General features: G+C 42.8%; 1 protein-coding gene across 2 annotated transcripts; it reads right to left on the bottom strand.

The window, feature by feature from the left end:
- Positions 1–274: 274 nt before the first annotated feature.
- LOC102697971 (FYN-binding protein 1) lies at positions 275–25,435 on the bottom strand. 2 transcript variants are annotated; one of them, XM_069186079.1, is made up of 17 exons: positions 25,223–25,435; positions 20,019–20,137; positions 19,291–19,900; positions 18,167–18,260; positions 14,593–14,675; positions 13,131–13,168; positions 11,127–11,164; positions 8,665–8,794; positions 7,351–7,510; positions 6,223–6,370; positions 5,766–5,785; positions 5,297–5,360; positions 3,470–3,539; positions 2,461–2,623; positions 2,220–2,253; positions 1,622–1,659; positions 275–1,134 (listed from the first exon to the last, which is right to left on the bottom strand). In XM_069186079.1, the coding sequence occupies exons 2-17, from the start codon at positions 20,034–20,036 to the stop codon at positions 1,115–1,117; spliced, it is 1,728 nt and encodes a 575-aa protein (XP_069042180.1). In that variant the 5' UTR covers positions 20,037–20,137; positions 25,223–25,435; the 3' UTR covers positions 275–1,114. The 2 variants fall into 2 exon arrangements, with proteins under 2 accessions (XP_069042180.1, XP_069042182.1); XM_069186081.1 differs by lacking the exon at positions 20,019–20,137.
- Between the last annotated feature and the right edge of the window lie 537 nt (positions 25,436–25,972).

Genomic DNA, 25,972 nt, shown 5'->3' with positions numbered 1-25,972 from the left:
TATAGCTGTCATGTGGTTTCAGGACATATTAAAAGATTGAACCAGTTAACTCCAACCATCATTGCCCCAAATAATAACCTCTAGTCTTACACATCTTAAAATACTATATAAAATTCAGTACAGCTTGTGCAGAATTAAAAGTAGCTCCTGGGGACCCTTTTATTTGTGCAAGAAAATCTGCTGTCACTCTACATGAACCTCAGTTAAATAGTCCTTCATACAAATGGATTCAGGTACCAAAACATAAACAGAAATAAACACATCTGAAACTGTGTAAAATGACATGGCAATTTTAATCAAAACCAGTGGAATAATAAGTTTAATTCACATGGATGAAGGGTTAAATTTTATAAGGCAGAAAATGAAAAATAAAAAAATACCCAAAATGTTTTTTTAGATGTCATGATTAAGCTGAAATCTCCCCCTATTTCTACATGCTCATTTACCTTCCTTTCAGTAAACAGCTACACAGTAGCCACACAAAGTTGTCGGACACCTGTCAGCTTCAAATTTCCCTTCTAATATAGTAGTAGTAGAGTAATTTACTTTCCTACTATAAGCAAGCTACTAAAAAACAATATATCTACAATCACTGGTAAATCTGTTTACAAAATTCATGTAAATGAGAAAGAACTTGGATCTAATCAAGATTTGCTAGTGATTTCTAAATACATGTAATTTATAACACTCCCTACAGAATGTCAAGAGATCCCCAACTAGTGTGATTTTAAAATAAAATAAAGTTAGAGATTTTATTTACAATCATGCTCACAAAACCAGCAAATCTTCACGGTTTCCTCTCTGACCCACTTGTGACTGGCTGGAACCCGGAGTCCAGCTTCAGGGTTTTTGCTGTTTGCAAATACAACCCTGAAGAATAATTTCTCAAATAGCCAGTCTGATACAGGGCAAATGAGCAAAAGGTCACCCTCCCGAAAGTTAAAATTAATTTTCTCAGGTAGTACTTTCTCAGAAAGGAGGGTCTTCCAAACCACAGTGGTTCCCGAGAGGTGGAACTGTAAATGCACCCGTTCCGGGTTCTGTTTGGACAGGCCCGGTTCCGTCCATAATCAAGTCGTCCACGTTTCGGATTCTGGGTCTTGTGGAAGCAGGGTCATTCGTTGTCATAGATATCTGTTAAGTGGGGGTGGGGAGGAACAGAAACATTTAAAATTTGATGGAAAATCTCACCAGATTTCTTCCAATTCCTTAGAGCAGGCGTCTCTGATCCTGGTGCCACCGAGTTCACTTACTATAGATGCTTGTTGTCAGGTGGGTTTACTCCACTTGTTGGTTACAAGATCACCTTGATGACCCAATAACTGGATCAATAAGGACTTTGTGAACATAGAGTCCAAAACATCCAGCTCTGAGCTCTCAAAGAGATTTAATTTAACAATCTTAAGACTTCTTATGGTAGGAATTCTTGTCATCTGTGATTTAAATTCAAATAGTAGACACCTAATTTTTCTAACATTCTATTCTCAGTTTAATGTCCTATTACACATATCTTGTTATACAGTAAAAATAGTTTTTGGACCTTTTTTGTAAAGGGTTAGACAACTCATTTACATGACTAAGACTATATGAAAAAAGTACTGCAATGTACAACTGGACAAACCTGAAGAATTCTCAATGTCATCATAAATGTCTCCTTCCCTGCAAGCAAAAAGAAACAAATACATTTTTCTAAAAAATAAAAAAAATAGAATAGTCTTAAAAATATATACAGTATATCAATATAATTCTTATGTGAGTTATCAGTCACTGTATTAAAAGAGCACACACTCTGATCAGTTATATGCTTAAGAACTTGTGTCCCAATATCCCAGATTCCCAGTGCTGACCAGGAAGTATGAATTCATTATATGTTGCCCAGCATGAGGCCAACAGGAAGCCTGTGTGTAAAGATGACTCATCATTGCTCACTCAAGGATATGTACTAGCGCAGGACTTAATCACCTCTTAGTAAATTATATATTAAATAGATTAAAGAAATCAGATTATTTAGGAGACCTTTATCAACAATGAAAGTGTACTCAAAAGGCTTGCTGATATATTTAGAGTACATATTGAAATGTCTAATAATGTCTTCATCAGGGACTAACCACATTTTTTATTTGGTCTTCACGCATCTAATGATGCCTAATCACACTACACAACAAACAACGCTTGACTAATAATAAAATAATAAAATGACATAAGTGGTTTATACATACGCTTGAAGGAGAGCTATCCTGGGCACATAACCATCTGAGGAAGAACAGAAAAAAGCAATTTGTTCAGAACTTTCACAACCACAAGCATGGACCAACACCAGACCTGGAGCCACAACACCAAGGTTTCGTAGAAAAAAAACTATAATCAAATTTAGGTGCGAAGCGCACACGTTTGTTTGGGGTACCTTTTATTTCAGTAAAGATTTGATTTCCTTTAACAATCTGCAGTGTGCATACGTACATTTCCCCTGACTGTTGCGACACAGAGCCTTCTTGTCATTTACGAGCTGGATGACATCCAGGATCTCTCCACACACCAGAGTCAGGTCCTTGCCCCCACCCTTCTTGAGACTGGCGTTGGGGTTGACCATCATCTGACAGATCACCTCAATGGGCCCTTCAAACTGGACACAGGAGAAAGGCTTTAAATTCCAGTCTGCGGTGCCTGTAGCTGAGCCACTCTGAAGCCTGATCTCAGCAGTCACATAGTCTGCTGTATGTGAAGTACTGTCATGGGGCTCACAGGGTGGTGCCTCCTAACTCCAGGTAGGATTACACTCCCTATTCCACTTGAAAAAGAGCTTCACAGTTTTAAATGCACAGCCCTACAGAACCTGCAGGCATGAAACTGGCAAAGAATTACCCGACTGACACAAAATCATTAACAAACGAATGAGAAAAAATGTAGGCATCCTTAGCTAAAGAGAAGACAGGTTCTCCTAATTGTTAGTACGTTTTACAAGAACAAACTGTACATGCTGTAACTGCTACGTCAAGCTATGGACTTTCATCTTTGTTAAAACCAGTTTTGCTTCGGATCTACAGTATGTGAATGGCCCTCCTTCAGGCTGTGTAAAAGTGGTTCCCAATCGAAATCCAGCAGCACACATCTGCAGGTTTTTATTCCAGTCAACCTTAATTAGATAATCGATGTCTGACTTGATCTAAGAAGTTGCTTCAATTGACTATTTGCACTGTGTTTCTAGCCACAAGTCTGGGATTTTATTTCACTTACTGTATTTCACTTACAATATACATTGGTTAAAAGTTCCAACATGCTTATGAGGTGGGAACAAACATTTCATATAAATGTTATTCTCATTAAGTCATTGAAGGGTTGTATTATGTAACTGAGGTCTCAACTGGAACAAAAACCAAGAGTGGGTGAGTCACCAGGACTGGGAACCACAGCTGGACATATGGGTAAACGCAGGACTGGATTTATAAATATGACACAAACAAAATGTTACCTTAAATTTCTTTCTAAATTCCTTTTCTTCTTTCTCCTGCTTCTTGCTCTTTTTAGGATCCAGGCTGAAACTACAAGGGGTAGGGGTTGTTATCTGTTGGTTTGCTCGTTGCCATGATTACCTTTGCTTGATCACAGAGTTTCGGTATATTGTTCCTCAGTGGGGCACTCAAAACAGTCAAAAACAGGAACCTGAGAGTGATGAGCTGGTTTCAGCGATCCCTTCCCGTAGCGCAGGTGAGGACAGGCTCAGAATGACCTTCGCTCCAAACCCATTACTCGTTCTCAAATTACTAGTCATTCTTTTTGATCAGGTTCTGAAAGGCTCCTCCTCAGCCTGACCAAAAGGTTGTGTCTGGGCTTCTGGGTCTGGGTGTGATTGCAGGATGAAGTGGGCAAATTTACACCTACCCTGTTCCAAGCCAAGTGGTGTTCTCAATTCAGGCAGATAGTAGACTTCTATCCATACTTGTAAGCAGCAGTTTCTTAGGTGACCAGATCAATCTTATCCTTTCAGCAAAGCCCTTTTCCTACTGCTTTCCGAGGGTACTCATTAACTGCAAGGCTTATGCAAATGCTAACCTAGGTGTGGTTTATTTGTTCTGCAGCTTCCTGTTTTAGGTGTGATTTGTTTATCAGCAGATCTGATTCAGCAAGCAGTGTTTCTGTAAATCAGAGAAGGAAGGAGCTTATTTCTTCACTCCCAACATGCCCTATGCCTAAAAAAGGCAGCCAAACTGCACTAAAATTTGATAATGTGATTTTATAAAGGCCAGTCAAATGGACATAGCATCATATAATACAAATTACATTTCCTCCAAAAAAAGAAACTGTGATTTAAGTTTTCTTAACTAAATACAACTGTGAAATACCAGGTCTACCTTGTACTTGTAATATCACACGTGTTATCTTTTCACTAGCAAGTCTGTATTTACATCCCTCAACCCTCTACCCCCCCCAGTATTCTAAATATTCTAATTCATTTATTGTTTAAGACTTTGAAAGAAAACCTTAAAATATCCATCATGGAAACTAACAAGATTTCAGAAGGGATGATAACATTAGATGCTTGTGAATGCTTGGATTATTTTGGTAGAATATATTCGGCTGAACAGGCTGCTTCCTGGCCACTGGACATTAATAATAATAATAATAATAATAATAATTGCTTACACTTATATAGCGCTTTTCTGGACACTCCACTCAAAGCGCTTTACAGGTAATGGGTACTCCCCTCCACCACCAGTGTGCAGCCCCACCTGGATGATGCAACGGCAGCCATAGTGCGCCAGAACGCTCACCACACACCAGCTCTCAGTGGGGAGGAGAGCAGAGTAATGAAGCCAATTCATAGATGGAGATTATTAGGAGGCCATGATTGGTAAGGGCCAATGGGAAATTTGGCCAGGACGCCGGGGTAACACCCCTACTCTTTTCGAGAAACACCCTGGGATTTTTAAAAACCACAGAGAGTTAGGACCTCGGTTTTACGTCTCAGCCGAATGACGGCACCTGTACAGTACAGTGTCCCCGTCTCTATACTGGGGCATTAGGACCCACACAGACCACAGGGTGAGCACCCCCTGCTGGCCCCACTAACACCTCTTCCACATTGCTTGTCTTGATCACAAGGAAGCCCTGAACCCCAGGCAGAGGGGACTGAAGAAAGGGGGGTGCACAGGTGGAGATGGGGCGCAGGAGGGATGCTTGAGACGAACTCAGTTCCTAAACTTCCATCAGGAAGGGGAGAGCTCAGCCCGAAAGGTTTAGAAAGACATGGAGAAGGCTTGTGCTCCTGCTGAAGGGGAAAGTGAAGGACGAAGCTCACCTGACTTCTGGAGGTGGTGGGGGAAAGTCCTCTGGAATGGCCTGGACGTCGTCGTACACGTCTTCTGCAGAGGAACACGCCGTGTCAGACAGGGTAGTATTTCCAGATCTTCAGGTGCACTGAAAGGTGCTTCCTACTCAATACCTTCCCGACATAGGGAATGTATTTGGAAATGATTCACAGATAACCCCAGTCCCTCCCAGTTTAAGTATTTAAATCGTACAGGGAGGTAATGAGAGAGACTTCTAAAGCAAGAGTGTTTGAGGCGTGAAGCAGATGGCAGGTAATCAGTGATCTGAGCGTTTTGATGCTCTAGTTGCTTTTAATTCTGACAATTTTAAGTCACTTGCAAGTGAGCTACACTTGTCTTGTGACTTAATCTTCCTGGTCACGTTTGGACCAAATAACTTCAAATACAAGGGTGTTGTTTTGTGGTGAGTCTTGAAATCAATTTGAAAAGGTCACCTACCATTGTCTGTGTTCCTGCTGCTGTAGGGAGAAAAATAAGAACAGCATTAATGTCACAGCTGACAAAAATCTTCAACTGACTGTAATTCGGTGTACTGGTCAGCACTGCTGCCCCACAGCGCTGGGGACCTGGGTCCAGTCTGTGTGGAGTCTGTATGCTCTCCCCCATGTTTGCACGGGATAACTGGCCCTGGTGTGTGTTTGTTTCTGTGTGTGCCCTGCGATGGACTGGCGTCCCGTCCAGGATGTACCCTGTTGCTTGCTGGGATAGATTCCAGTCCCATGTGACCCCTTATTGGATAAAGTAGTTAAAAAATGGATGGGATGCAGTAGATTCTGGTACAGTCAGTAAACTTGCTAAGATTGCAGATGATACAGAAAAAGGAGAATTAGCAAACGCCATATGAGCTGCACTGCCAGCTCACTCGTGAGAGGTAAAGGTCAAGTTCAAAGGTCACCTGTTCATCTGGTCAGAGGAGCCAACGTCATCGTAGAAGTCCTCGTCGATGGCCGTGGGGCCGGGGGAAGACTCCAGCGTTTGGCTCCGGATTTTCCGCTTCACCTCCTCATAGTCCACGTCTACACATGTGTTGCTGATGTAACCGTCTTCGCCGGCGAGAAAAATAAAATGATCCAGGAGGGGCATTTAAAACGCATACGCCACTGGTGTAAGCTTGCACACGTTTCATTTTTTTCTCCATCTTCCTGGGGGCCAGTTGCAGAGCCCCCAAAAGGTTACATGGTTTTCATATTCTGCTCTCTAGTTAAGGGGGAACAACATTTTCATCCAAGAACAGCAACAGCACCTCGTTAATGTGGGGGAACTGGGGGGTGCCTGGCAGTGTGAGTGACCATGTACTGTACTGTTTCATCGCCTCCTGTCCCCCCCAAGATGAGGCTCCGCAAAGGAGACCGTGAAAGGATCTCCCAGCTCATGTCAGACCATGCTTTTCAATGTCTTAAAGCTCACATTGATACTGTAGCTTCTGTGTTTAATTCACTGTTTTAATTTGTGGATACCTATCTTTTTGGTTTGGCTTTTGTATTGGGCAATGCTTTGCAATCATGAAAAACACTACATACAATAAGATATCATTGTTTCTTACGAATCAAGTGAGGAACTATTGTCTTATAGCCCAGAGAAGAGCAATCAGACACATTCCTGGGCTTAAGGGAATGTCCTACACAGACAGGCTGAAGGAAATGACCCCTCGTTGTCTTGAAAAGACAATACGGGACCTGAAACACGTGCACAAACTCCCTACGGTAACAGGACTCAACCTGGGTAAATCTGACTTTATATTAAAAACCTTTCATGATGAAAATTTGGAGTTATGGATGGGGTATGCGGGAAACATAAAGAACAAGCAGTGCAGCAAGCTCTTTCTGTAGATCAACTCAGAAGAGCATTTAAAACTGACAAGAGGAAGCTTTCTTCTGTACCCAAAGGGTAGTGGGAGTATGGAACAACCTAATCAGCCATGTTTTGCAAACCAATACCCTGACTCCTTTCACGAAATGACTGCTTGAGGTCCCCGAATTAATGAATGAACTAGTAAACGGGCTCGTCCGCCACGGTCACTCACAGGCGCCCTTCGGGGTGCGGGCCAGCCACTTGCCCTCCGGGTTGTTCTTGACGCGGATGATCTCGAGGCTGTCGCCCTGCCGCACACAGAGGTCGTTCTTGGTGCCGCGCCAGTCGTGCCGCGCCTTCGCCGCGTGGAGAACCTCGATCGGCCCCGTCAGCTGCAGCGGAGACAGGCGGGGTCAGGGGGTGGGGGTGGGGGGGTTGAGGGGGCTCGTGAGCGCCGGCCCCTGTGCCAGGGCCACTCCAGCTACCCGACAAGGCCGGTTCGGCCCCTACTAGACACCAGCGGCGCCACTTCAATAACGTGGAGTGAAAATGTAAAAATATGTTAATATCCAGACACTGTACAGAATAAAGCAGCTTTGGGGAGGCAGGGTGTTTGTTTTTTAATACTCAGTTATTAGTTGTGTCTTCAGGGACCTTTACAGGGTGACACACACCACAGGTAGCTGCAGACAGAGTAGGCAGGGACACAGACAATGTTTTGAATCTTCATCCCTTTTTGTTTTATGTTATTCTATCTTTGAACTCAAGAAACACTGGGTTGTTGCAGTAGGTCTTTCTTCCCTTTTCTACAACAATGAAAACCAAAAGTTCTGTTCCCTTTTTATCACCCCCAGGACACAGCTGCCATCACTGTAGAAAAACAAGATTTTTTATCTTTCCTCAAGTGCACCATTCTAGGCTTCTTGTGTGAGACACTTCGTAGAGTTTGAGAAAATGACAATTAAGGCTAAGAAGTAGATGTAAAAAAATTATATTGCTTCTTATAAAACAAAAGGAAAGAAAAAGGTGATACTGGTTCCCTGCAGGGTCTATATTTCTTAAGCAGAAAAGGTATAAAAAAACTGACAAAATGTCTATAAATTTAGGTTGCTTTGACACCTGTGTCCTTGCTGCCCTCCATTGATCTTTTCCCCCACTCATACGGAGGGCTTGGGTGACACAGTGCACGCTTGTTACCATTGCTGTCTCACAGCCTGGGCTACCGTCTGTGTGGAGTTTTCATGTTCTCCCTGTGCTTGTATGGGTTTCCTCTGGGTGCTCTGGTTTCCTCCCGCAGTCCAAAGACATTTTAGCAGGTAAACTGTCTTCAGGGGAACATTGGCCCTGGCGTGAGTGTGTGCGTGCATCTGTGTTTGTATTTGTCTGCCCTGCGATGGACTGGTGTCCTGTCCAGGGTGTGCCCTGCCTCATGCCCGCTGCTTGCCAGGACAGGCTCCGGCTCCCCCGCAACCCTCCTTCGGAAGAAGCGGTCAGAAAGTGGATGAATAAGGGCTTGGGGCCCGCTGCAGATGAGCTCTCGGCCTACCTTGAATTTCTTTCTGATCTCACTCTCCTTTTTCTGCTTCTCTTTCATCTCCTTCCTGTCCAGCTCCTGCTGCCGCTTCAGCTCCTTCTGACGCTTCTTGTCGTTGTGGTGTCTGGGAGTGCTCTCGTGGCTGTGCGAAGACAGGGGGTTACCAACTCGCGCCAGGGGTCTCCAAGTCCTTCTAACTCCACTGCACAGAACGTGATCCCCCCCTCTCTGGGGTGAAAGGTCATAGGAGCCCATTTCTGCCTTGCCAATGGCTCCAGAACGCTTGGCGATGTGCTTATGCCTTCAGAGTAGGCCGACAGCCTGCGAATTACCCTGGACGGGAGTCTGGTATTTCAGAGAGAGATTTAACCTAGAGAGAAGCCCTGCATGTTCAACTTTACACTCGTAGATCTATCCAATCCCCACTCAGACCTCCCTCTACTCTAGAGAGTGCCAATGAAAATGATAAGTTTAGACTCAGTGAAGGCTCTATCGACAGTCTCTCTTCTGACTGTTTTCTCTGTTTATGAGCTCAATAAAGGAGAAATTTCCAAAGTCACTCTTGAAGCAATGCCATGCAAGGGTGGAACATGAATATCCCTGAAAATTGCTGAAATGGTCGACTTGATCATTGACATTCAGTAGTTTGGGTTAGATCCTAATAAATGCGAGAGAAGACGAACAAGTACTGTACAAAGCGTTTGGCGAGGCTTGCTGAGGTCAGGGAAAGTCAACCTATCCGAAGCATAAAACCCCTCTGTCTTGAGAGGATCAAGCTCGGGAGCTGCTGCAGGGTGAGGTGGGGTGACAAGCGGGGTACTAGAGAGATGCACAACAGGAAGTCCCGGGCGCGAGAGTTATATATGTAGGCAAGCGGAAGCGTTCGAGATTAGGATCTAACCTTCCTCTCAACCTAGTCTAATTCCATTCCATTATGTGGAAGGTTTTTCATTTCTTTCCGAGGACAGTCTTCAGTCATACCACACTGGTCCATCGACCCTCCACCCCCCCAGGTCAGAACCATAGTAAAAACACTTTGTTGATCAAGGGAAAAATGTTAAAAATTAATTTGTTTCTGCGTGGTGTTTCAGCTCGTCTCTTGCACCTGTTGGGATTTGACCCCCATATCACCATCTCTTAGGGAGACAGGAGAATTCATGCAGGATGACATCACTGTAACTCAGATACTGAAGAGTCCAATTCCATATGTCCATGTGTGTTTATCCTTTGACACAAAATTAGACTTTCTGCAGTAGAAGCCATTTGTAAGTTCAATTACATTTCTCTTTTTATCTACCAGACAATGCATATTATCCATAGCTATTGTAGCAAAAAAGAGTGCATCCTCTAAAGGCATTGAGTTCTCAAAAGCCTATTATTTAATCAGAGATTCATGCATTATCTCTACCTATATAACATATACCATATCAGTTTATAATATATGGCAATGACAGCTAACCACAGCAAGTACAGTTAGGAAAAGGTGAACTTATATGCAAAATGACTGTTTATTTTGAAAATTTGAAATCACTTCTCATTTAATACAAAAACCTTGGAAATGGAAGCATTTATCAGGGCATTATTTATATGGTGCCCTCCACTGATCCAACCCTCAGTGCACCATTTAGTTTAATACTGTACTTGTCTATAGTAACTAATAATCAGATGTCATTTTAGACCCTTGAGAGGGCCAGTGATGATGGGGAGGTGTTTTTGTTGATTTTTTAAATGCAAAATAAATCGCTTGACAAAAAAGGAAAAGGAAACACAGCCAAGAAAAGACGATATTAAGTGTTTGTACTTTACAAAAACACACATGGAGGAGTGTAAATTGCCACGATAGTTTCAGAGCTAACACTTACTATAGGAAAATAGATAAATTAAAGTGATCACAGAGCAGTCTTATTGCAGGGCCTCAAATCTGCATGTTAATAGTCTCAGAATCAAACAGAGAATTTATCATTTATTCTGGGGATTTCTACTTGCTATATAATCTCATTTTTTTTTATTTTCATATCCTTCATTTCTGACAAATGAAGGTTTCTGTTATCTCTCCTGAGGTCATAAGAAATGCAAATGGAGTATAGTACGGAAGGGGGGGACTAATTACTACTGCACAAAGACCTTAAACACAATTGTTGAGATATTTCTGGATTCCAGCTGTACTTTCTCTGTGTCATTTCCTCTCATTCACATGACAGAAACCATTCCATAACGTTTTTTCTTGAAAAAACAGTTCATTCCAAGCTGAATGCATCAAGTCCATGAAGAAATTTAATATCAGAAAAATGTATGTACTGTATAAAGTTCTTTGATGGAAAATAAATAATTTTAGGGTGCAATTTACTTGTAAAATTAGAGATTTGTTTTTAAAACCCACTTTTGCTATTCAAATCAGTAAAGCAAGTCTTTTTAAGCATATAATGGGTTTGGTGTTTGGTTTTCCAAGTGAAAATAAAAACAAGACAACTTACTTGTCAACCTGCTCATAAACTTCGCTGCCATCACTGTCCTGTAAGGGCAAAAAACAAGGCTTAGCATTACAGGAAACTGCACTCTCACGGTCAGTTCCAAAATTAGTTACTGGTCTGCGCTGAAAGATACAACAAGAACTAAGAGAAATACAGAGTTCAATTTCCTCAATTATTGCAGTTGCTGGAAAAAAAGACTAAGAAAAATGGACTGTGTATGTGAGGTAGCTTGCATCTTGGCTCAAAACACAGGCTTAGTATGTCCATCTGTTAATTGGAAAAACCTGGGGAATGAGACACAGCTGATCTGAATAAGTAATTAATACTCAGATGAAGTTAAATTCCACATCAGCAAAAGGAGCTGTGTATAATTGGTCACTCTTCTTGGCCAATTAAGAGATTTATAAGACCAGATAGAGGAGGGGAAAAAAGTATTTAGTTTGGGACTAGGCTTCAGCCAAGCAGAAGGTGATTGCTTCACTGGGGGGGGAGAATTCCCCTCTAATGAAAGGGTTTACAGGACCATAGGACTCTGTCAGGTAGGGATATTTGAGAAAACACAGCTTAGACTGTTCTGAGGGTGTCACAGGGTTGGGATGGGTGGGTTATGAGGCTGTTTGCAAGGCTCAATGGGAATGAAGTGCACTGCTGAAATAGGACTGTCTGGAGGTGTTGGGACCTGTGGGAGCTGGGCGCTGTGTGGCAAGGTAAGTGCACACTGCATCAGGGGTGCAAGTTCCTGTTTACAGATGAATCACTGGCCAAACAGGATTGGCCATGAAAGTTAGTTGGTTGATCATTGAAGACCAGGAATTGGGTGATGTGGAGGTAACCTGGTTGAATACTCCAGTGCCTGGTAATTCTGAAGCAACTTTTAGTTATAGTGGTGAATAGTGTTACAGAGTGAATTTAAATATAGAAAGATCTAGTGAGTTATGTCAGTTGGACCAGAGTGGGGTGAGACAAATAATAGCTGGGATCCCAAAAGGGGTCTGGAAGATGGACAACATGTGAAAAACATAAGTGACATGTTTGCTGTGTCAGTCTTGGGTTGATGTGGGTGGGTACTGTCTTTTTTTTTTGTCAGTATTAAAAACAATCTGCTTCATTATGAGTTAACTTCTTGTTCTAATGATCTTTTGTGGCCTTCTTAAGAACATGCATGTAAAGTGTTTCTTGGTTCTCCGTAATCTTCCCTGATCTTCATTTTATTATACAATTAATTACAAGTCTTTAAGTTCTGTTCTTGTTCTTATTTTTTCTCATTTTACCAAGTTGGGATATTTGCAAGTACACTTTTACCAATGTGAAAAGCACGATCTTGAGATAACCTCAAAGTCTGGTTTTCCTGAGAGAGCTTCTATTGCAGATAGAATCTTCACACCTCTAAATTGGCACTTGTAGAAGTACTTGCCAAAGAAGCAAAGGATGCTATTTTTGGCAAGACTTTCAAAGACATTTTAGGTGTAAATGTAACCATAAGCGCAGAGTCCCATTATTGTTTTTCCAACAATTAAAATATATACTGCATTGAGAGAGGCTTAAACCATTATATGAGCATTGATGTCCTTTACTGGTTAACAATGGGGAATAAATTGATTTATTGGGGAACAGTGTAAATTAGATTCTCTTGTTTGTTTAAGCAGAGGCAAAACACTGTGAATTGGTGCACATTAATAATGTTTGAAGCGACGATATTACCGTTTGCAGTCCTTAAGAACTCTGGTTTTCCCAGATGCCATCACTTGCAGATGGCGTGGGCAGGAACAGAACAGTCTGTGTGAAAGCTTTGCTTTTACTGCTCTGTAACTGTCAGAAAATTTCCCAGCAAAGAATTCACAGAAGTCGGCTTTCATTACGAGGAATAAGATGTTCAGATGCATTAAGTAAAATACATTCAGGCATGCAAGCTGCTACTCCATCTTTTGAAATGCGCTGAGGATTGGGGTAGATAAGTGCACTGCTTTCTCTTAAAATGTTTTTTTTTTTTCCCCAAGAGACTCTTACCTCGTCACCTTGAATGGAGCTGTGGTCGTTCAAGGAATCTGAAATGAGAGTATAACGTGTTTAGTTTCATATAATTTGAGAAACAGCTAACAGACACATTGGTGGTGGGGTGGGGTATTTATACTGTCTGCATTAACCGATACGTGATCCGACAGGTATCTTATTCAATTTAGTATCCCCTGGAGATCTGTATGCTACTCCGAAGTGCGCAGGCGCCATTAAATTTTTCCTTTCTTGGGGGGCGCATATTTAAATGGTTTCGATGAAACGCATATTTTCTCCTTCATGCATATAGCCTTTGTGCTTTCTTTTTGGGTCTTCCCTGTCTTGTGTAAAGCTCATTCTTGTTTTCATTCACCTGGTGGCGGTCAGAATTTCTACATTCATCCGCAGGACACGCTGCCAAGACGGAGAAACCGATCGATTTAAAAACACGCACAAACTACGGACTCCCTTTTCCATCCATCTCGTAATAAGCAAAGGAACAAACGCACACGAGCAGTCCCTGCCGTTATCATTAGTTATCGCGGAAGGTTTTGCGTTGCATTTCGAAGAACGATCGAGACATCGGCTTTAGCCGATTAATTTAGATTAATTTCATTGGTAAAACTAAGTAGCAAGCTATTTTTTTCTGACACATTTACAGATGTTAAAAATCTTAGAACAATGCCAGGCACTCTGTATTTTAAGCGGTTTTTATTTTTACCTTAAAAGGAGTATCCGTTTCCTAACGTAATTCAGAGTTTTACCGGAAATGGTGGTTTTAATGAGTAATTGTGATCGGCAATTAATTACTTGTCCTTAATTACTTGGGTTATGAACTCGCACCTCTGTACTGGTGCATTGTAGCACTGTCTGTTTTCTCTACAATCGCATGATAACATTTCCCCGGTCTAAAAAAACAAACAAACCATCTCTTAAATTTTACATCCTCATTACTGCCTTCTGCAAAAACGAGTTTTTCTTACAATCTGCAAGAAAGTGAAAACGTGATGTCCCAAGTGAAGCGGCAAACAAACTCATCGGATCCACCACTTCGTACAAATTAAAATACCGTTTCCTCGTGGAAATGATCTGATTTGAATCGACTTTCTGTATATGGTTCTGTGCTTTAAGTAAATGCTCCTTTTGAGCGCATTCATATTCTGTGAATCTCCAGCTGGCCACAGTAATGTGTACAACTTATTGAATCTATTGGCCATGTATGGATAGGATACAAAGCAATACGTTTTATTTTCCAATTTAATGTGCACGTCACTACAATTTTCACGGGTGGAGCAACCAACACCTGTTTTAAGGAAAAATATCGGTTTTTTTTTCCACGGAATAAACTCACTTCATAAACGGGATTTTACTGAACCGCCACTTGATCAAACGCAAAAACCTCCAGGACAGGTTGATTATCTTAACCTAATATCTGGGCTCCCGGCCCCCTACTTATCACAGCTATTTGACCTCTTACCCTCTCTGAATTTGGGGGGAGGCGGAGGTGGGGGCGGGAGGATGTCCACGTCATCGTACGTGTCCTGTTCCTCTTCCTGCAGCCTGTGAAGAGAGTCGGAGGGGGGGCTGACGTCAGACAGCGCCTTAATCAACAGTGCTTAGAAACGGCTTTCACTGTCCTTTTGCAGTGCTTCTGACCCAAAATGTTAAGCTAAGCCGGTTCTATAGGTTCAGTCTAAATAACTGAGTGAAAAGCAAAATCTTTCAATAACTTTCTTTAGTAAAAAATGTCCATGCTCATTCACAGATTAATGAAGGCAAAGTTTAAACGGCATTTCCCTACTGCTTGTACAAGTAACGGGGGGAGGAGAGGAAATTAATTGGGGGGGGGGATATGAATAGTCGCACACTGCAAGTTGCAACATCGGTTCTTTTTCATTTTCAGTAAAGAAGCAATCAAGGATGTTTCAGAAACTACCAGCTTGATTTGGTCACTTTTTAAAGTAATATCGGTTAGTAGCCTGAGGGAAGTTAAAGATATATATACTCTGCAAGTCTGCCTTTAATGGGCAGATCTAGTAGCACCTACAGATGAGGGGGAGGGGATCCTTTTTGGTAAAATGACTTTTTCTAAATAAGTCCTGTCTAAGCCAAGTAATTAAGTGTGTTTTTTTTTTCCCCAATAAGTATGTTTCCCTTTTGTCCTTATTTGACAGCATCTGCTATGACAGCAGTCGAAGGTACCCAGGGATAGCTGGGATTTCAACAGGAAGTCCAATAGAAAAAGCACACTAGTACACAGTGGCTGACATAACCGAGTCAAACCACACGGCAGCATGCCAAAACAAAGGAACAACAATTGCTTTCTGTTGGCAACCATCTCTGTGATGTGAGATGTTGCCTATGTTTTAGTTCATGAAAAAGCGTTTCTGTGTCGGCACTGTGAGCTAATGAAGATCTTATCAGATTACCAACATCCTGCAACAGGATCGATGCACAAGACAATGATGCACTGCAAGTGTCGGAATCAAGCTGCAATGGTTCTGCTGAGTATCGCAAGTTAACAAAAATAAAAAAAAAAAAATCAAAAGACCAAACGACCCATGCAGGCTCAATGCAATCTCCCGGCATCTATATATATATCAACATGCATCCAGGGAACACAAATTCCATTGTTGAATCGCAGATGAATTTTAGGTTCAATTTTCCCCCTTTTACTCTTCAAGGAGAGTTACTATTTGATTTTTAAAGATCACAATTTCGGCAAAGGTCGCCCCATGTCGGAAGCACTCTTACACTTTTAAAAATCTCTTGAACTCTTTTGCCCAAGACACCAAGTCCACAGTCTGCGAATGTCATGGTCATCTGAGTATCTCAGATTTTGAAAGAAGCTGGAGATGACGGGTCTGTGTGATGTCTCAGTTGCTCCAGTGCATTGGCCAAGGCAGTAGCTGAAGCCAAAGTCTATGATCTGTTTTCAAGGCAAAGCTGGAGGAAGGCCAATTCACCTTCCATCCATTCTTTTTCTAACCAGTACTGGGTTGCGGGGGAAGCCAGGGCCTATCCCAGCAAGCAATGGGCACAAGGCAGGGTACCCCCTGGACAGGTTGCCAGTCCATTGCAGGGCACTTGTAGAAACATGCACACATCCCAGGGGCAATTTTCCCAGAAGCCAATTAGCCTACCAGCATGTCTTTGGACTGTGGGAGGAAACTAGCATCTGTAAGAAACCCATGCAAACATGGGGAGAACATACCAACTCCATGCAGATGGCACCCCAGGAATTGAACCCAGGGCCCCAGTATTGAGCGGCAGCAATGCTGACCATTGCATTACCTCAATTTCACCTTGTCTTGACATCCAATTACATGAAGCCACCCTACATAACCCTTCAGAATAATGGCCACGAATTCATAAGGATTCTGACTGGATATCCCAAGAAGACTGAATCAATATCCCAAACACTACTTTTGAGTTTTGAAGACATTCTTGAAAGAGATTAAGTTGATCAGGTAATGGTTATCTATAGTCTTAAACAATACGATTTGCCCCCACTGAGCCATGAACACACAACTCGCACTACAGCTTAAGCTTACAAACTAGAAAATAAACAGTCTATTTTATTAAATGTGAAAATGGTTTGTTGCTGCAACCCACTTGTTTCACTTTTTTTTTTTTCTGCTTGCTTATCAAAACATTGCTGCACCTACATTGCATAGCTGGGAGCATCGTTTCCATTCATCAGCTAGAAACTGAACATTGGCACCGTTATTTTACACTGGATGGTTTGTGCAATTTGTTTTTTAATACAAATACATATGGGGAAACAGTAAAATGAAATAGTACGGCTTCCTACTGACAACACATTTTTATACCAAAAGGGAGATACCTTTGCTGACTGCATGGGAGGATGTTGTGCCAGATTGACTCTCTGGTCACATGAGGTCAGACTAGACTAACCTCAGCCTTGTGGGCTCTGCTTCCTGATATTATCCACCAGTGTGGTTCACAACATCGGTGTCTCTTAAAGCTTTTGAGACCCTCAAAAAAAAAAGTAAAATCCCACTGAGTGCAATGGGGGAAAAAGAGGGTCTGATGTGATAAATTTGTGATCTTTGAGGGGGGGGGAACCAATAAATACCAAATACCAATGTCTTCAGTACTACATCTAAAACAATGTAGTTAACCAGGGGGGAAAACAGCAACATGATGTTGAGGTATGTTGTAAAATCTGAATGGTTGAATTACATAATACATTGGTAAGATCTCATTTAGTAAACTGTATATAGATCTTTTGCCCATTTACAAAAGAGATTATACCGTTAATTACTGGCCTTAAAATAACTTCTTATACAAACAGGTTAAAGGAAATTAAGCTCTAGCTCAGAGGGGACTATAAAGAAACTTGCTAGAACTGTGGGGACAATGTCTTGACCAAATGTGAATCTAGGACCCAAGGAAATCGGGGATTTCCTTTATATTGCAGTTGGTGGGGATTTGGAATAAACCACCCTGCTGTGCTAGTGAAAAATCTCCCATGATCTTTAAAGACTCAGCACCAGAGTGTCCTCGAGCCATAATCTTCCAGCACCAAAGAAATCGGATGAGCTGAATGACCTGCTCTCATATGTAACCTTTCTCATGATTAGATTTTCTTACACACCAAATATGAACAGAGTAATTTTGAAGAGATTTTCAAGATCAACTTTTGTGAAAAGATCATGCCTCTTTTTATAGAAAAGCGGTGCTTTCAAAACTAGGTGCAGTGTATAAAACTGATACAGTGAAAATGCATATTGATCAGCTGTCACCATTTATGTCGGTTATGGAGAGCAGGCCAGTGTACAGAATGAAGCCCACAAAGCACCAGCCTCTGTTCCACAGCAATAGTCCTGTGTTTAAGAAAAATGGCAACAGACAAAGAAAAGAGCTGTGCCATTTCTCTTTATAGTGGAACTAGAGGAGAAGGAAGTGACAAGAGACGGTATCCAAAAAACAGAGGGACGTTTGTGAAGCACAGACGAACTAGACACCATTTACCCTGGCCACACATCACTGAGGGCTGTCGGTGCCCACTTCATCAGTGTACTCACGGGATGGACTGCTGATGGACCGAGGCACTGAGCTTCAGTGGGATTCGTGGTGGAGTTGTGGAAGAGGCCAAGCCCGGCAGGGGAGGGTTACCACCTGAACCAGATGTCAAAATGAAATAAGTTGAATTCTGCACATCCTTCAGCATTGTCAGTATCTCTGACAGACACCCCCTCCCCAAAGCTCAGCTTTACTAGAGGGCCTGGATACTGGGTAGCAACTAACTAGACTAAAAATAATCGGCCGTCGTTGTGTCATGTCTAAGACCATGAGTCTGATGTTCTTTTTTTGAAGGTGTGTGTCGGAAGTTTATTTCAGCTCAAATAAGAACGATCTGGTTTTGGGTGGGATGAGGGGTGCTGCAAACATAGCTTTTTCTAAAAACTGCAAGATTAATCTCAACCCAAAAATTAATTCTCATAACCGTAGTTATTGTGGTAAAAGTCGAAAGCAAGGTTTAAGATGGCCAGGAATTGGAGAACTTGGTATGTTACAGAACTGTTCTGGCAAGCATTACTGAGGACAGTGCTGATGGTAGTCCTCGTCTTTTATTGCTGATTAACTACTGTTCAAAATCAATTGTGTTCCTCATTATCTTCAAAAATAGAAAAGATGTATCCATTAACAAATGCATTTTGCATTATCGGTTTCGATTTGCAATAAAACTTGGGAAAACCCAATCAATTCTACTTGATTTACTTAAATTAGTCATGGTCTACGGAAAAACGGCCATTATCTTGCATAAACGTATTGATCCCCTTTTCAGAAACCACTCTTCCTTTGACTGAAACCCGAGAAAGCTGCTAAGGTTTTTTGCAACTAAATTAATTTCAAATGCGCACGTACAAAGAAAATGCACAAAAAATGATGTAGAAATTCCCCGTCTGGCACAGTCTGAAAGAATACTGGCAATTCTATAGCTGTCTATACAGCTGGGTAAGAGAGGTCCTAAAATGAATCCCAAAATACTGAAATAAAGGCCCTGGGTCTCATTTTCTACTCCTTTCCAACAACAGCCTCAAAGCAACAGCACCTATCTGCCAGCTGCGGGCTGACAATCTGAAACAGTCTGTAGTTGGTGTGGATGAACAGTGGATTAAAGACGTAAAGAAGCACAAACAAATACCGTTGCTCCTCCCGTACGGTGCTCTCGCAGGCGATGGACACGAGAGGCCCGTCTTCCTGAATGCCTCCAGGCTGACCGTGGGGGGGCGCTTGGGTTTGACCGGTCGGGGTCCCAGGGTCTTTTCGGAGGGCAGCGGCCGCCTCAGGGGGGCCGCGATCTCCGAGGCGCTCCTCTGGCTGCGCAGGGGCGGGGTGAGGGCGACGGGGGCGCGGGGGGGCTCCCTGGGCTCCTCCTGCGTCGCCTGCTGCTTGACCATGAAGTTCTGCCGCAGCTCCTCAGCCCGCGACCGCACCGGGCAGCCCTCGGGCGCCGGGGGCTCGGCCGGGGGCTTGGGCTCGGGGGCGAAAGGGCCCCTCCCGGGGGGGGGGCGAGGGAAGACGCCAGCCGGCGGGGTGGGCGCAGGGTCCTGCGCGCCCAAGGAGGTCCTGGGAAGGCGGGGAGCTGGCGCTATACGGAGCTTCAGCGCTTCGTTCAAGGGCGAAGGGAAGACCGAGGGTCCTAGTCTTCCCACCACCGGTGGCTGCTGGGGCCTGGGGCCTCCCCCTGTGTCCGACATCTCGGCCTTGGCGTGAAACTTAGCCCTCAGGGCTTTGAAGTCCTCCTTTTCCTCCTGAGACGGACAAAGAGACACCCTGTAAGGAGCCGCGCACCTTGAGACAGCCCCAGGAAGGTGACAGAAGCAGGCAGCCTCCTCCCCTCCCCCGCCGGCCTCCTTCCACTCCCCCTACCTGCTCACCGCGCTGCATCTTGCCTTCAGCGTCGCACTAAAACCACCCACACAGACCGTACTGCCTCAGCATCCAGCTTCGGAGCACCCTCTTCAGGCCAGCTCAGTCACGCACTGGCTCTTTAAAGTGATGGCAGGAGAAAACTTTGTTTTTGCATTAAAGCCATGCAAAAATCCAAATACCGTTAACCTTAGTTAAATAGTAGGTTTATACGCTGTGACCTTTTCCCCCCTCTCCGTTATTTGATCTGTTAAAACGGACTTCAAGCACAAACGCTAGGTCCATTAACTCATGTGCTCTGGCCCCTGAAACCCAGTGCAGTGCAGTGCAGTGATCGCGCCGTCTACAGAAGACGGCGGCCGTAGCCTGCACTCCCCTCTTCTGAAGACAAGGACAAGTGTCATGAAGTGAGAATCCAACGTTCACAAGAGCCAAATATCTTTTTGCCACTTGTCACGTCCAGCTATCTGTGTTGCCTTGGAAGTAGTGAAAAACCACTGTGGGCAGCAGTGTACTCTCTGGCGCCAGTCCTTTAAGGAAGCTGGTACTGTATACACCAGCAATCCATATTCGGACAGCTGTATGCTCTAGCTCTGCTTCACCCGTCGAAACTACCCTAGCCCCTGCCATCATGACTCCAGCAGAAACTCTCTTTCAGCTCAGAAATTTCAGCAATTGCTATACACTCCAGCTGAGAGCTGAATCTCAAGGGATGAAGGCTCCTCTAACTCTGTATGTGTGCTGGATGAGTGGCTGGGCTCAAGGCAAAGTCCTTATAGCTGGAAGATTTTTAGTAACGTAAGGTTTACCCCATAAACCCAGACCTTTTAGAGCCGTACTGTCAAACTAAGAACTATTCCTGTGAATAAATGTGACCCGCAACCATCCTGCCACAAACTGTATTCTATAGTTCTGAAGACGGGCTTCTAGGCAAAACTGGGTTAGCAGTCCAACCTGAACAATGCAGAAAAGCCACACTAGGGCAGGAAACGGTGCACAACCACACACCCCATCATGCACCTTTTGCACTTTTAACAATGGTAGTCAGGGCAACAAGAGAAGAGAGTCTCCAACACCCTATCAGACACATGCACAGGTTGCGGGAGCCTCTGTTCTCAGAAGCACAGGAAACGAAGGCTGTGCAAGTTAAAGCAGTGTTGCAAGTCACTGCAAAATGGTTGCTTAGTCAAAACCCACGTCTTTTGCATGACTAGACATAGGCCAATGCAAGAGGTGATGAAACCCAGGGTAGGGGCAGAGTATTTCAGGGAAGACACCTGACCCAGACTCAGACCTGCCTGTGCACAGGCGAGCACCTTTACTGGCTAATCCACTTCTGGGTAATTGGAACACCAGGTCATAATTGCAACCTGTAGTAAATTTAGCTTAGCCAAGGAAACAGCTGCAGAAGCCTAGGCCTGTTAAACAGCTTGTTTTTTAAAGGTGATTCTGTAAAGAGCAGGTTTTTAGCCTGTTCATAAACATCAACAAAAAGGTAAACCAATTACACAAGTCTTTTGCTAAAGACATTTTTCTTGTTGTACGTATAAGCATATTCAAAGTGTCTGTCTAGGAAGTCGTGTTACAGTTTTATTGGTCTAGTGCTAGAAAAGTCTGCTATGACAGTTTCCTAAATGGAAATGAATCCTGGATAGTATAGATCTAAAATTACAAGTACTTAGGTTTAGATTCATTGCTACCAGTACGTTCGTCCTCATTTTGTAAATCCTCTCACAAAATGAAGAACATATGAAAAGAGACCATTCAGCACAATTATCTTGTGTAGCTGCTAGTACTGTACATGTTTTATGCATCTATATTTCATCCAGGCTTTTCTGAGAAGAAACTAGGGTGTCAGTTGTTTGTGGCATAAAAAGTCTCGGAGTTTTAAATGCACTTCTCTGTAGATTCCACTTGTTTTGCTGTTGATCCCGAAGAAGTTCTACGTCTTGACTTTTTCCTTTGAGGAAGGAATACTTTTTAATAGTCAGATTGGGTGCGCTCTTAATCCTTTCACCTGTCAGAGCAGGACATTCTTTTAACCCTGGGGATGCATCTAGTCACTATTCACTGGATCGATTCTACAGCAGCAATATCATTTTTGTAAGATTGTCGCCTACGTTGCACACAGTATTTTGAATGAGATTATTATTAGTGTGTTGTACAATTATATCACAAACTCCCTGATTCAAACTGTTCTTTTAACACTGACCTTCTTTAGTGCTTCCCCACATCATCTAGAAAATGGAGGCAATGCCTCAACAATTCCATAGATATTTACTTCAAATTCAGCATTTCTCCTCTATGAATCTGCTACCTGCGTGTGACATTCTGCATCTGGCAGATGTCTCCCCCATTTAAAATGTTTACTTGGTCCGTTTTAATTTCTCCTGCAGCTCATGAGCATTTGCAGATTCTTCTATTTTGGTGTCATCTGTGGCCTTGGTACATTTTCTAACAATATCAAAGTCTGTTTCCTTCCTGGTCGTCACAATTGCAAATTTGATAGGCACTGTAAGATGGTAAATACAACACCTCACTTTGATCATCTTTGGAGCAAAGATATGAACAGCTTGAACTCTACAGCTGGAATCAATGATTTACCTGATAAGTATAGTATAATTAGAAATCAAAACAACATTTTCTGATCGGCTGGGCCTCAAGATCTATAGGGGTTTGTGAAATCAGCTGCTTTGTGTTCTTAACTGAACATAATAGTTCAAACACTTAGCTATATTTCTAGTTGAAGTCCTTTCTAAAAAAAAAAAATTATTCATCACTTATTTCTATGCGATATCTTTCCTATTTGAGATCAACAGTTTAGCTTTCTAATATGACCCCCCTTGCTCAGGCAGGAGACTGTAGATTTGCTTCTCTGACATGCCCACCTGTGGAGCTGTTTGCCATTTGCATTGTTACCAGCATATTGTACTTTGCCCTGGTATTTCACCAGATGTTATATAACAGATAATACACTTTCAATGGCCCTTCATAGTTCCCCATTTATAGCAACAGTTATGCATGAGGTGCTTGGTAATTCACAGGCAATACTGCTGAAAGGTTGAATGACTTCCTTAATTGCTTCCGTTGTGAGTAAGTACTGTACACCTTCTTCACCATTCCAGTATAAGCAAAGCCAGCACTTTCCTTTAGATTCTACTGTAAATCACATTCCATGACAAAACCCCACAGCCCACATGCCAAGACCTAACAAAGCTCGTGACAAAAGCCGAAGAGGGGAAACGGACTTAGTGGGAATTCAAAAATAAGCTTTCAATGCTGTGTGACATCAGAGGCTCTGGGATTCAACCATGCCTTAATTACAGAGATCAGGGGCTGGAAAGAAAAAACCTCTTTGAGAAAAAACTTCCAACTTTCACACGACCTTCTTAATGGGAAACAAAGCCATTTCCGTGAGATAAAGGCAAAATTAAAAGCCCTGCTCCAGACTGAATTGAAACTCTTACAAGGTTACCATATGTTCCAGCACTAGGGTGTATCGTGTGTTGACCAGTATTTTTCCATATATACAGTATACACACACTGTATATAACTTGTGAGCTATTGATTCATCCATCCCTTTTCTAACTGTTTCATCCAGTTCAGGGTTAGGGGGAAGCTGGAGCCTATCCCAGCAAGCAATGGGGACAGGAAACACACACACAGTCTTCCCAGAAGCCACTTAACCTACCAGTAAGTCTTTGGACTGCAGTAGAAAACCGTAGTAGCTGGAGGAACATACAGACTCCACACAGACAGCAACCCAGGCCCCTGAGCTGCAAGGCAATAATGCTGACCACTGTGAAACTTAAGGTCACGGAATCATTTTGGGGAAAACAGCACTACTAAAGCTCAGGTAACATCAAATTCACAGAGCAAAGTTAACCAAAGACCATCGTCACTGGCCCTAAGAAACCCAGAGTCAGATGCCTGATTGATTATCATCACCCTGTTGCACTCACATCGGTTATCATGAAGTGCTTCAAGCAGGGCGGTGGCTCTGTGGCTCAGGATCTGCACCTGTGGCTGGAAGGTTGCCGGTTCAAATCTACAGGATCCTTCTCCGTTGGGCCCCTGAGCAACCTAAACCCTTAACCCTAACTGCTTCAGGGGCGCTCTGACCCCAGCCCTCTCTCCCTGTCTGTCTCATGGAGAGTGAGTTGGGGTCTGTGAAAAGACAAATTCCTAATGCAAGAAACTGTATATGGCTAATAACGTGATTAAATAACGTGAGAAAAAAAATACCAGAATACTTCAGAGCAATAGAAGCGGAGAAATGAATGGAAATCTAATTTCATTTTCTTCAATGAAAAAGAAAAGGCGGAAAAACCTTGGCACACACACACGCTGAATAGGTAACACTTCGGTTCATACATTACTGACCCCCATAACGTTTTTCTTAAATGCATGTGGATTGTTTACGAAGGTTGCCAAAGTGAAAGCCTTTAATTAAGTACAAACATTACTGTTACCTGCTTCTCGATTTAAATAATGTAACCGTATGCACATTTTCATTGTCTTTGTAAGCCTGGGATAAAAGTCCGTCATACCAATCAATTTGTAGCCATAACAAATAAGATGTTTTTCCCCCCAATTCATTGGGTTTTACGTAACCATCCTGCCCCTGTTGTTGGTATGACTTTTCAGGTCCTTTCAAAACTTCACACCTCGTCTCTAGAATGAACGAGAACACTTCTGTACGAAAATAACTCTTAACAGTAACACTGTGTGTTGGTCCAAAAGTCCTCCTGTCGTTTTTAACCTTCCTTATAGTCTAAAAGTGTAGCCCACAGCCTGCAGTTTATTTAAGTCTTAAAGCCTATCAGGCTACTGCAAAGTGCTGTGGTGTGGTATTTAATCTTATCACAGTTTTAAGAGTGCTGTACTTCAGTCCGAAGCCAATAAAAGAAATTCGTTTAAAGCTAAAACAAATTAGTACACTTCAAGCGCCCAAAATATGTTCATGCGTTTCCCCTTCACACGTTTTTGATTCAATGTGGATATCCTGAGTAGTGACGCAAAGCTTAGACAGTTCAAGACATGTTTTCTGCCCTGAATTGTGAAAACCTGCAGATACTAGTAACCCCTGATAACTGGTAGCTGTCAAGCTTTCACCTCCATGCCCCTCACTCACACTCGGACCTAAAAAATAAACTTTCGGCAAACTTTCAGTAACAGCGTCGGATGGAAAAAATCATTCTTACCATCTGTGTAATAGAAGACTTAAATATCCGAAGAACTGATCCAAGCTCTAAATTCCCCCCCAATCAACTGCAGTTTCCCGATGTCATTGTCTCCGCGGCTGCCGCACTATGCAGTAGAAGTTCCTCTTTCTGATGAGGTGACCCCAATCGCCACATATGCACGGAGCATAAAGTGAACACCGTTTCAGGAAATGTCTGCCCTGCTATCTGATGTTCCCAGCGCAGGTCTCAAACATGTTTTTGTTTTCTGCGCTATCTTGTTACGTTTTGAGTCCGACGCTTAAAAATCCAGAGGGTACTTTTGCTCGCAGGACGGTAGAGTTTCGAAAGGCGAAATTATATAACTTTGAAATAATGACGCAGGTGGCCATTTCACATAAAAAGATAAGAACATGGAGGTTCAGTAACGGAATAGTACATGGCACATTTCCTTCTTTCAAGTTTGAAACAAACGATATACTGTACTTGGACCACGTTATTAAAAATAAACAACCTTTTCCCAATATAAATGTATGTAGCTTGCTTTCGTTTGATAAACACTTGTATCGGTATTTCCAATGGAGCCTGGACCTAGGTGAATGTCTTCCCTAACTACAGTATATGAAAAGCAATCACCTGTGAACCTAGGAATTACACTTTTTTTATCATGTAGATAGGTGGTGTGGCAGATAGCACTAGTACCTCACAATTCTTTGGTCCTGTGTCCAGTCCTGGGAAGGACGACCTTCCGTGTGGAGTTTGCGTGTTCTC

Source organism: Lepisosteus oculatus, chromosome 29 (genome assembly GCF_040954835.1).
Source record: "Lepisosteus oculatus isolate fLepOcu1 chromosome 29, fLepOcu1.hap2, whole genome shotgun sequence".
Classification (NCBI taxonomy): domain Eukaryota; kingdom Metazoa; phylum Chordata; class Actinopteri; order Semionotiformes; family Lepisosteidae; genus Lepisosteus; species Lepisosteus oculatus.
This window is presented reverse-complemented; position numbering and strand designations above follow the sequence as displayed.

What these genes read in the sequence shown, in the direction of transcription:
- LOC102697971 (XM_069186079.1), bottom strand. An exon ending in TCCTCTGACCAGATGAACAG is followed by an intron (nt 5,786 to 6,222) that starts GTGACCTTTGAA and finishes TTCTCCCTACAG; the next exon opens with CAGCAGGAACACAGACAATG. An exon ending in TGACATTGAGAATTCTTCAG is followed by an intron (nt 1,135 to 1,621) that starts GTTTGTCCAGTT and finishes CCCACTTAACAG; the next exon opens with ATATCTATGACAACGAATGA.